Source organism: Barbatula barbatula (genome assembly GCF_947034865.1).
Source record: "Barbatula barbatula genome assembly, chromosome: 19".
NCBI lineage: Eukaryota > Metazoa > Chordata > Actinopteri > Cypriniformes > Nemacheilidae > Barbatula > Barbatula barbatula.
Window position 1 is genome coordinate 19,966,660 of NC_136782.1, and position 12,726 is coordinate 19,979,385.

At 41.7% G+C, this 12,726-nt stretch overlaps 1 protein-coding gene across 1 annotated transcript in view; it reads right to left on the reverse strand.

Annotated features, from left to right (window-relative positions):
- Positions 1-444: 444 nt before the first annotated feature.
- LOC306908602 (uncharacterized protein) overlaps positions 445-12,726 on the reverse strand; it is a 55,471-nt gene continuing 43,189 nt past the window's right edge. Inside the window, exons 41-51 of the mRNA XM_079481632.1 lie at positions 7,485-7,901; positions 5,340-5,798; positions 3,573-4,010; positions 3,093-3,350; positions 2,768-3,013; positions 2,433-2,678; positions 2,000-2,257; positions 1,590-1,895; positions 1,239-1,496; positions 1,038-1,121; positions 445-960 (exon numbers count right to left, since the gene is read on the reverse strand). Coding sequence (XP_079337758.1) covers positions 894-960; positions 1,038-1,121; positions 1,239-1,496; positions 1,590-1,895; positions 2,000-2,257; positions 2,433-2,678; positions 2,768-3,013; positions 3,093-3,350; positions 3,573-4,010; positions 5,340-5,798; positions 7,485-7,901 — 3,037 coding nt within the window. The 3' untranslated portion in view covers positions 445-893. The remainder of the gene's footprint in view (positions 961-1,037; positions 1,122-1,238; positions 1,497-1,589; positions 1,896-1,999; positions 2,258-2,432; positions 2,679-2,767; positions 3,014-3,092; positions 3,351-3,572; positions 4,011-5,339; positions 5,799-7,484; positions 7,902-12,726) is intronic.

Consider the following 12,726-nt stretch of genomic DNA (forward strand, 5'->3'; position numbering starts at 1 on the left):
CAAAGAGACGTCCACACATAAACACATGCTATGAACCCACAATTAAACAAAGATTCAGTTTGTTTTTCTTTTGATAAGGTGAGCAATACTGATACTTTTGTACAGTAGTTAAACACCATTATGTCTTTATCAGAAGTCTAGTTCATGATGGTCGGTAATGATGTAGAATTGGCCTGAATTACAAGCAACGCATGAATGTTATACAATATAAAAAAGGGTGAAAACACAGAAGACAAACACACAGATTCAGACACACGTACACGCACACACAAAATCACAGAGAACCTCACAGCCAAGATGAGAAGAGAGAGAAACACAGGTCAAATTTTATATAGACACATCAAGTACATCAGTTGTTATCTGAAGTGTTCCTTGATTTTTTTCATTCTAGGTATTACCAACTGACCGGATGCCCGAGAGCGTAGTGAACATGAAGGATTTATTGAACAGAGGATGCTCTTTTATTTTCAGTTATTTTTTATTTCAGTATCGATGTCATGAGATATATTATATTTACAAGCATTTTATCTCATAGAAACCACATATTTTTGTATTAAAAGTAATTGTCTTAGTTATGATAACCTACAAAAATCGATAGTGTTGAAAACACTTATATGGGTATGTAGTGTTTCAGCTCTGTCATTCTAAAGATGCTATCATGCAGTCATTCCCAACCTCTTAATTTATAAATCATTATTATAAGCTTACCGTTAAGATGATTGTGAATCAGTTTTCGAAATAGTTTTCGTACTATTGACTGATTGTTGTTATTTTAACTTTTTTTACAGATTGCATCTGAAATGTTTACACAGGTTTTATACAGCCATGTACACATTCAAATATGTGATTTATTTACATCCTCTTGATGACACAAGAGTTACAGTTCAGCGTCTTCACCATATTTCAAATCTCTTGTCTTTGATAAACTGCGTTCTGTCTTTGATTTTGTTTCCAAAGAGTCTGCAAATACAAAATACAAGTCTCATTAGCAAAATTACACTGATAACACAACCACACAAACACACATACACACTTACCGTACTGTCTGAATATTGTTGTGAGTGGAAACAACACTGTGGATTCTGTTTGCAAGTTCATCAGTAATACAATTGAAACTCAGACTGAAAGAAACAACGAAATGATAAGATTAAAAAATAAATAAAGAAATTCAACATAAAGTGTGATCATTTAATCTATGATCATTTGTGTCTGTATTCCTGATGTGATCTTAAACTCACTCCAGAGTCTGAGTCTTGTGTAGATGTGGTAACAGTGTCTCCATGTATTGATCTTTGAGTTTACAGTGACTGAGGTCCAGTTCTGTCAGTCCATCAGAATATTCCAGAAACACCGCCAGCTGTTCACAAGCTCTCTGATCCATCTGAGTGTGACTGAGGTCCAGCTCTCCTCCTAAAGCCTGTGAAAGACTCTCAGACCCTTTCTCTGCATCTTCACTAACACAAGTCAGAAACTGTAGCAGTAGATCTTTCCTGCAGCTGAGAGAGAAACAGATAAACAATAAATCAGTCAGTTTAATCCTTGATGTATATGAACACATTTTCCTTATATAGAGTGTTATACATCATTACCTGAGCTGGACTTGAGACAGAACTGGCAGAAGTTGTTTCAGGGCCGTATCACAGACTTTACAGTCCTCCAAAACCAACTTCACAACACTTTTGGTTTTCTGAAGCACAGATGAAATCATTCTACAGTCTTCATTGGTCAGATTTAGATGGTTCTGGTTCTCCTGTGTGACTGTCAGATCCAGAGCAGAGCAGCAGGAGAAATCCAGTTTGTTTTGAAGAGCAGAGAGCAGAAGATCTGCTGCCTCCTGTTGATCATCAGAGGAACTGCAGCAATGAAGCAGCTTCAGCAACAGCTGCCTGTCAACACTGACACAAACACACAAATAAACACGGTTAACAAACACACAAATACATTCACCAGCTCTCTCCGTTATGATGTTTATTATGATAAAGCTGTTAAATAAGATAACCTGAGTCGTGTGACTCTGTTGAGTAGAGGCAGAAAGCTCTTGAGCTCTTCATCTGGGATGGAGGTCCAGAACAGATTGAGTTTGAGCGTGTTGCAGTGCTGTAGAGTGAAGCGCAGAGCTGCACACTGAACTGAATCCAACACTCGGTCTTTCAGGTTGATGTCATTCTCCGCTGAGATCAACAGACCGGACACATACTGAGGAGAGCGACTCTCATAAATCTCCACAATGATGGACAGAATAAAACTGGGGCTCAACCTATAGAGAATAAAAACAATTCATAACGGCACTGAACAAATACACATCCCCAAATGAAAAGGTAAACTACACATTTCCTTAAAGACAAATGATTGAAAAGTTATTCAACAGTTTTAAGACTGTTATCCTAAAACACATTTAAAAACCCAGATTTCTTCTAAAATAATTATTTCACCTTTTCAGCTGGATTCTGTCTAACCGTGGCACAAGTTCTCTTATGTTTTCACAAGAGATTTGACTTTTTCTTAAGTTCACGTTAAAATGAACAGCTGGATGTGGTAGCAGATACTGAATCTCTTTCCAGGTCAGTGAGCAGGAGGTCAGATCTTCAGACACCTTCTCCAGAAAGCAGCGTGTCAGATCATCATCTTGTGCTTCACACACCACTGACACCAGCTGCTGAAGAGTCTGTGTAGAGAACCTGAACATACACACAGAACAGGACTTTGTCAGCTTGTAAAACAATCCGGTTTATTTAGCAAAAACAATTCAACAGTGCTGAACACAGACCTGATAGTCTGGAGTCCCTGAAGACACAACAGAGCAGTGACAGACACGGCCTCTAGTGAACATTCAGTAAGATCCAGACATCTGACAGACAGGCGTCTCAAGAGAGAAGTTAAGCTGCTCACAATCCTACTGTGAGTTCGCTTTGAGTCTTTAGTGACCACTGAAAGCTCCTCTGTGTTCTGTAGAGAATGACCTTTAAATGACCTCAGAGCTCTGACCATCATCATCACCATTCTGTCTTCAAGACTGTTATGAGAAAGAACACACTGAATAAACATTGATGTTTCATCACAGACGGAGATGATGCTGATGATGTTTCTCCTACCTGAGTTTCTTCAGGTGTGTGATGTGTCTGAAGAGTGATCTGACTCCTCTGAGAGAGATGGCTTGTGCTTTTAGAGTCAGGTTTAGTTTGGAGGGTGACAGACTCAATACTCTCCCCACACATCTGCAGGTGCTGCTGGGTAATTTTCCTCTGAGAGTGACTGTAAACATCAGAGCCTGAAGCAGAGGAGTCACCTGATCTCTCTTTACTTTGAGCCCAAACGCTTCACACACCGATGGAATAAACTGATCAGAATTCCTACACAAAGAGAACAGAACTTGATTTCTGACACAGATCTCTGGAACACTTGATCAATCAAAGCCTTCAGCTGTCAAATATTCTTTGTATAACATTAATATAATTTTATATTTGACTGCAGATTTATCCCTTACATAACAGATATAAAATATGCATATTATTCTGCACATTAGATTGTATGAGGCACACAAATGAAAAGCAGTATAAACTCTCATTACAGACCTCAATTCAGAGATGTACGGCAGACACTGGAGGAATCCTCTCACTTCACTCTCTTCATGTGTCCAGTCTCTCAGCTCTACTGGTTTCTTCTCTGTTTGGAGTTTCAGCACTTCTAGGAGGATGGAGCTCTTTCTCTCTGAGAGGTTTATGATCCAGACTGCAGGAGATGACTGATGATATATTGACTGTAATGCTGGTAGGACACTTCTGCCTGTTTCACTCTCATAGTTCTTCACATGTGAACACAGATCCAGCAGAAAATTTGATTGACGAAGATTATTATCTTTTTTAAAGGGGAAAGTTGTGTAGCTGCACACAGATGTTAATAGTTCAGTGTATTTTTCTTCTGTATTTGTGTCAAACTCTGATGCTGCAGTGAACAGATTCACCAGAAACTGAGCAGCAGATTCTCTCTTCTTATAGAAAACATTCTCAAATCTGTGGAGAAACACATTATTATCACATTACTGTCCAGTGCAGGATAATATGAGATACTGTGTGTGATTCCTCATTTAAATAAATTATATCGAATTAAAAAAGGAAGGGATACGTGACTTTAACTATCATTCAGAAAAGACTCAACATCATATCACCCATCACTGGTTACACACACCTCTAATGATAGCAATACAGTGAGAACAGTAAGTGATCACTTCCATCATCATCTTTAGTTTACATGTGAAGGGAAACTTCAACTGCATTGTGGGTAAAAAACTGGGTTGAGAAACAGTGTAAAGTTTCAACACAGATATTGTTCTGGGTTCAATGTGATTTTACCCAATTTATAGTCGTATGTAGAGCGCATGTGTTCAGTACGGCTGAGTCTATGCAGAGATGTGTAACCTGTGCTGTAGTCTGATCTGCATCTCTCCAAAACTGATACAACGCATCATTCTACGCTGATCTCAAGCGCTTTGATTGGTCGGCTTGAACTCCTCCCTCAGGTAAAAACCTCAGGGACAGCATCATGTTTACTCAAAAAGATTCTCAATGAATTCTCTAAATAAATGATTTGATCTTCTACATTTAACAACTGGAGCTGCAACAGAAGTCACTATTTATTTGCTTCCATCACTGTTAATGCTTCTCAGACAGCGAACACAACAAGCTGCTTCTTCTTCAGCACTTGTCTCGGTCAAACAAGCAACACACCTGTGGAAACTGATGACCAGTGGATATTACCTGTCGACACGGACAACACTGAAGAATATAAATGAAAAGCGATGCTGTTTACACAGTGCCAACAAACTTAGTGTCAGAGAAAACCAGCATCAATAATAAAGATGATGAACGCTGTTTTTGTTTTAAAAGAAGTTTCCACATCAACTCCATTACATTACAGCAGGTATGATGCAAAACATCTTAATACACTTGAGAATAAGAAGCGTTTGTTATTCCCTCTGTTGTGATGATAAACTGATGAGATACAGAACAGGATTCATGTGATCACTGTCTGAGGAAGACGAGTAAAGAGCTGTATGGTTGTCTGCTGTTCTGTCTAGATTTCAGTGTCTTCCACACAAGCTGTTGAACTGAACACTGACTAATATTATTTGCTTTTGTTACTTTAAAAGGTATCGAGTGCTTTAATCGTGTTTGAGGCCTTTTATGTCTAAAAGAATCAGGTCACCCTGATCAAACATTACACAACATGAGGAATTAAATATGTTCACTTGAACAACAGCAACAAACACCAACAGGAGTGTCACACAACAACAAAGCTAAACACAAGTTTGTTGGATTTAGAATCGGTCTTCAGACTCTCACCTGAGTTGTGAGATGTACGGCAGACACTGGAGGAATCCTCTCACTTCACTCTCTTCATGTGTCCAGTCTCTCAGCTCTACTGGTTTCTTCTCTGTTTGGAGTTTCAGCACTTCTAGGAGGATGGAGCTCTTTCTCTCTGAGAGGTTTATGATCCAGACTGCAGGAGATGACTGATGATATATTGACTGTAATGCTGGTAGGACACTTCTGCCTGTTTCACTCTCATAGTTCTTCACATGTGAGTACAAATCCAGCAGAAAATCACACGGTTCAATCTGAAACCAGTCAATGATTTTATAATAATCTTCTTTAAAGGGGAAAGTTGTGCAGCTGCACACAGATGTTAATAGTTCAGTGTATTTTTCTTCTGTATTTGTGTCAAACTCTGATGCTGCAGTGAACAGATTCACCAGAAACTGAACAGCAGATTCTCTCTTCTCATAGAAATCATCAGTAAATCTGTGGAGAAACACATTATTATCACATTACTGTCCAGTGCAGGATACTATGAGATACTGTGTGTGATTCCTCATTTAAATGAATTATATAGAATTTAAAAAGTCTTTGATAACTGGAGTGACCGAGTCCCATTCAATGATCAGTTCAGTAACAGTTGATATTTGAGGTGTTATTCATTTAGGAGTATAATAATGAAATAGATCGTCTCTTTCTGTTTATTGGATAGATGCTGTCGTTTGGATTATTCAGTTCATGTGCAACAAAGGTTTAGTGATTTAATTCTTGTCCTTTAACTGTTTATTTAAAACCATTTATTTTATTGACACAGATTCAGAAAGACTGAATTATCAAAGAAACAATTGAATCTCAGTCTCAGCGATATAAGTTTAATAATCCTAAACTGAGAAAGAATCATTACAGTATGGAAGCAGCATTAAGACCTCAGGAAGAAACTCAGATCGAAGGGATACGTGACTTTAACTATCATTCAGAAAAGACTCAACATCATATCACCCATCACTGGTTACACACACCTCTAATGATAGCAATACAGTGAGAACAGTAAGTGATCACTTCCATCATCATCTTTAGTTTACATGTGAAGGGAAACTTCAACTGCATTGTGGGTAAAAAACTGGGTTGAGAAACAGTGTAAAGTTTCAACACTGATATTGTTCTGGGTTCAATGTGATTTAACCCAATTTATAGTCGTGTGTAGAGCGCATGTGTTCAGTACGGCTGAGTCTATGCAGAGATGTGTAACCTGTGCTGTAGTCTGATCTGCATCTCTCCAAAACTGATACAACGCATCATTCTACACTGATCTCAAGCACTTCGATTGGACGGCTTGAACTCCTCCCTCAGGTAAAAACCTCAGGGACAGCATCATGTTTACACAAAAAGATTCCCAATGAATTCTCTAAATAAATGATTTGATCTTCTACATTTAACAACTGGAGCTGCAACAGAAGTCACTATTTATTTGCTTCATCACTGTTAATGCTTCTCAGACAGCGGACACAACAAGCTGCTTCTTCTTCAGCACTTGTCTCGGTCAAACAAGCAACACACCTGTGGAAACTGATGACCAGTGGATATTACCTGTCGACACGGACAACGCTGAAGAATATAAATGAAAAGCGATGCTGTTTACACAGTGCCAACAAACTTAGTGTCAGAGACAAACAGCATCAATAATAAAGATGATGAACGCTGTTTTTGTTTTAAAATAAGTTTCCACATCAACTCCATTACATTACAGCAGGTATACTGCAAAACATCTTAATACACTTGAGAATAAGAAGCGTTTGTTATTCCCTCTGTTGTGATGATAAACTGATGAGATACAGAACAGGATTCATGTGTTCACTGTTTGAGGAAGACGAGTAAAGAGCTGCACGGTTGTCTGATGTTCTGTCTAGATTTCAGTGTCTTCCACACAAGCTGTTGAACTGAACACTGATTAATATTATTTGGTTTTCTTACTTTAAAAGGTATCGAGTGCTTTAATCGTGTTTGAGGCCTTTTATGTCTAAAAGAATCAGGTCACCCTGATCAAACATTACACAACATGAGGAATTAAATATGTTCACTTGAACAACAGCAACAAACACCAACAGGAGTGTCACACAACAACAAAGCTAAACACAAGTTTGTTGGATTTAGAATCGGTCTTAAAACTCTCACCTGAGTTGTGAGATGTACGGCAGACACTGGAGGAATCCTCTCACTTCACTCTCTTCATGTGTCCAGTCTCTCAGCTTTACTGGTTTCTTCTCTGTTTGGAGTTTCAGCACTTCTAGGAGGATGGAGCTCTTTCTCTCTGAGAGCTTTATGATCCAGACTTCAGGAGATGACTGATGATATATTGACTGTAATGCTGGTAGGACACTTCTGCCTGTTTCACTCTCATAGTTCTTCACATGTGACCACAGATCCAGCAGAAAACCACATTTCTCATAATTCACAGTTGACAGCAGCATCTTCACAGTTATTTGTATGGTCTCTTTCTGACAGAGAGCTGCTTGCAGACACAAATCCAGTATAAATAATTTATTTCTGTTTTCCCACAGTTCAGATGATTCACTTGATGGTTTAATAAATCTAAACAGAGCAAACAAGATTCTGTTAGTGATGACAAAAGAGACAACAGAAGTGTGGAGTCTGGTATCTGGGCTTTAGAATTACACTTCAGTTTGAAATGTTTTTACAGGACAGACCAAAAGTAATTTTACAGTAGTGTGTATATGCTTTTACTTTGCAGGTCAAGAGAAAACTCTTCAACAAAGTGCATCAACATCCTTGCATGTATGTTAAATGGTCTCTTTTTTAAGTAATACAAAACGAGAAATTATTGTTAGAGAATGTGGTATAAAATAGAGGATAATAGTCATAACATGAATATATGTATATAAAAGTGTTTTTTCCTCAAAGATTTCAAATGTACATGTTACTAAAGCAAAGTATTATTTACACATAAAGTACTGAATCTATGAAAAATTCACTCGAGACTAAACAGAATGAAAAGTGAACTTGTTTTTCCACAAATTTAATCTCAGTCTCAGCGATATAGGTTTAAAGGGGTCATTCGCCGGAAATAGGTGTTTTTCTTTGTCTTTGGTGTGTTATAAATTGCCCATGCATGTATTAGACACGAAAAATAGCAAAAATGTAAGTGCAGGAACAAAATATGTAATTTATCTAGAAGCGATGCTCATCCAGACCTGCCTGAAACGTCTCGTTTAACCTCAGCCCGGCAAATTGACGTCAGCTCGTAACACGACTTGACTAAGACCGCCCAAATGTAAACGTAAGTAAGGTGGGCAGTCTTGTAAAAGTCGCGGAGACGCTGTGTGTTTCATTGCAGATGAAAGCCTCTTTGTTTGCCCTTCCAAAGGATGAGGCAACTTAAAACAAATGGTTACAGTTTATGTACAATACTGTTCCAGCAAAGTACAGTCCGAATATTCAAGTGTGTGCAGCGCATTTCATGGATGATTTCTTCACAAACCTGGGAGAGATCAAGACCGGCTATGCACGGAAGCTTTTGTTAAAAACTGAGGCAATTCCAACTGTTAAAACTACTCAAGGACTGTCTGGCAACTGTAAGTACATTTTCATTGTAATACTTTGTTACAGACTAACGCAAGTTGAATTTGATGTTGTTGTTTCTTTGTGTGATCTTCAAATGCAAACACGTGCGCAACATGGAAAAAAGACACATTGTTGTAAATTCCCTATTACTGTTTTATTTTATTGTGAAGGAACGAGGCAGTGCTGAATTTATTGTTTATACATCAGGCACCTCGCTGGGCAGCTAAGGGGTCCTTGGGAACATTATGTTTTGCCTTCCGCGGATGCTTAGTTCATTTTCACATTGATGCCTGTTTGCGTTTGTGATAAAGGTGGGTTATAACGGTCTGTTAACGATCGCAAATTAGTTCTTTTGATGTGCAAATGAAGCGGCGATATTCGGCGCATATTTAAGTTAACGCTATTTTGTAGCGATGTTTATTATGTTGTTTAATGTGCTAACGGAGTTAAGTTTAAATGTGCTCATTAAGTTAGCACACCTCCTTATATATATTATTTATATTCATATTTATGTTCATTGCAGATACCAGTACAGATCAATGTAAAGGCTAAAACAGTAACACATCGTGCTGTGTGTACTTTGGAGTGGTAGTTCATTCATTAAACCACGTCAACTGTTCTACTGTGTCCGGTCTCGCTCTCTAATCGGAGTGTCTGTGTGGATGAGGTGTTCCAGCGAATCCACCTATAATAACATACAGTCCTAGCTATCTCCAATATTGGCCCTTCGAGCCGGATTACTTCACCCATATCAGCAAAATGGACACAATGCGAGCATCAATTATTACAAGTGAAGCAAGAGGACGGCCACGGCAGTTACCAGCTTACCTCCAGGGCTATCAGGTCAGCCTTCCTCAGTCCCTCATGCCTTATACTGCTCCTCATCAGGATGACAACTTAAGTGCCAGTGCACAGCAGTTGCAGTCACTTAGCCTGCAGACTGGGTCTGCTACTCCAGGTGGCCAACTACTCTCGGCACTCGAGCCCCCACCCTGTCATTTCCCAGCAGCAGCAGTCGATAAGGTGAGCCAGTGGACAACAGCACCACAAGTTAGCGCATATCCCAGTTTACCAACGCCGTGTGGAAGGCCGCCATCTTCTGCCCTAAGTGAGTGCAGCTGGCAAAGCCACACCTTCACAGACTACTGCCTCAGTGAGCCAGGTTCTCCAGCCTCACCGCGATTAGTACAGGCGAACCCAAGCTTACTGCCAGATATTACAACCTGGGTAAGCACACAAGCAGTCAGCATGCGGCCAGCTGCATTTACTGCCAGCACCACAAGCCCAGTATTATTGTCCCAAGCTATAACCACTAGCCCCAGTCACAGCTATGGCAAAGAGGACATTCTAACACAGTCCCTTCCAACAACATTAACATCTGTCTCACAGTTTGCAGCGGTCCAGCCAACAGCATCTACGCTGTACCAACCAGCCTATCCAATAATGCATCCCATGACTACATCTATAAACCTCCAGCGTAGGGACCCAGCTACACCTATGCCAGTCCAATACCTGCCCAGTTCTACAGCTTCAGCCTATCCAGTATACCAGCCCTCTCCATCTGTGATAACGCCAACATGCCAACCCCTGGCTACACCAGCAGCGCACCTGGGGCGTCAACACGCAACTCCATCAGCTATCACTGCACACCAAAGCTACCAGCCAGGTCCGCCATTACAACCTGTATACCAGCCTCCACCTGCTATTACGGCACGGACCATGATCCAGTCGCAAAGCTACCAGCCAGGTCCGCCATTACAACCTGTTCTACAGCCTCAGCCTCCCTTTGCAGTGCAGCCTGTCTACCAGCCGGTGCCCATGATGCCAAGTCTGTCTCTTCAGGCATACAACACTCTCCCACCACAGTACACCATTCCGCAGTCTCCATACAGTTTCCAGCCGCTGAAGCAGCCGGTTCCGGTACCTGAACTGCCAAAGCTGGTCCATGACAGTGAGAGAGAATTCACCGACCTCAAGATGGCACTAGATCACCTGCTTGGCCCTCACACAGAGCTCTCAGAGCACTACAAGTACCGTGTACTTATGGAGCACCTAGTCCTGGATGAAGCTAAGCTAATCGCTCAGTCCTGCAGACATTATGCCCAACCCTACATGGCTGCTATGGAAGCATTACAGCGCCAGTATGGACAACCACATCAGCTCGCACAAAGTGAGATTGCTGCAATCTTAAATGCCCCTGATGTTAAATCCGGAGACACCAAAGGCTTCCAGAGTTTCGCTCTCAGTGTTGACCTACTGGTGGGAATGCTCACTTCATTAGAGGGACCCAGTGGGATGGAAATAATGTCAACCGGTCATGTCGACAGACTGCTTAGTAAGCTGCCCAAGCACATGAGAGACAGTTTCGTAGAGCATCTTCAAACACAAGGCCGTCTCAACACGAGTCGACTCAACCCCTACAGCCTTAGAGACCTCGCTAATTGGCTCAAAGCTAAGGCGGAAGCTCAAAGACTATCTGCTAAAATGGCACAACGCCACCGTCCTGAAGAGCCCCATATCTGCAGGAGAGACAGGCACGCTCCGGCTTCCAAGCCCCGAGGGCAGTCTGTGTCCGTTTATCATGGCTCTGACAAACCTAAAGCTGATGACAGCCATCCTGCGGAGGCAGCCCGCTCTAATCCCAAGTACAAGAAGTTATGTCTCTTCTGTAAGAGCACAGAGCACTATCTGTCACAGTGCACTGAAATCGTACAGCGTTCAGCAAATGACGTCAGGAAATGGCTTGAACGTGGTAAGCGCTGTCGTAACTGTGGTCGGACCAGCCACCAACCCGAAGCCTGCACCTTAAAGAAACCATGCAGCGAGTGTCAAGAGATTCATCTGAGCGTTTTACACAACGTTGCCAAATCAGACTCACGTGTCTACCTCATCACTCCACGTGATCAAGCCACAGTCAGCAACTCCAAGCAAGGAAGAAAGGTGTACCTCAAGGTGGTGCCCATTATAATAAGTCACGGCCGCAAGTCACTGAAGACCTATGCAATTCTGGACGATGGGGCTGAAAGAACAATACTACTACCAGCTGCTGCCCAACATCTAGGCCTCAAAGGTGAAGCAGAGACCCTCACTCTACGCACTATCCGTCAAGATGTCGCCCATCTTGCTGGTGAGTCTGTCTCTTTCTATGTAGCTTCCCTTGCACACCCGAGAGAGCGCCACCTCATAAAAGATGCCTATACAGCCGGCCAACTAGCTCTAGCCGAGCAATCCTACCCCATGGCTTCATTACAGAGACGTTACCGGCATCTTCAGGGCCTCCCACTCCCAGACTTCAGTGAAGTGCAACCATTGCTACTAATTGGCGCAGATTGCACACACTTGATCACAGCTAAAGAGCCAGTGAGAGTTGGTTCTAAAGGCAGCCCTACAGCTATCCACACAAGCCTCGGCTGGACACTTCAAGGTCCAGACAGTACGGTTTCTACTGCTGCTTCCTGCTACTTTACCTCCCTCACACCAGCACCAGATGAACTCTACCAACATGTCGAACGTCTATGGCAACTGGACATCCTTCCGTTCAGAAACGAGAAGCAGGCAGTCCGCTCCCGTCTGGACCAAGAAGCCATAAACACCCTTGAGACGCACACCGAAAGAGTCAAGGTTGGTGACATACTCCGCTACGCCACCCCACTCCTACGTGTCAAAGGTGCACCACCACTCAAAGCCACACCTGAAGCAGTTATGCCCCTTCTTCGTGGCACAGAAAGGCGATTACGAAGAGATCCAGCTCTAGCTAAACAGTACGAGGCCGAGATCCAAAAGCTCATCAATGGAGGCTGTGTTGTCAAGCTCAGTGACGACGAGGTAAAGGCAT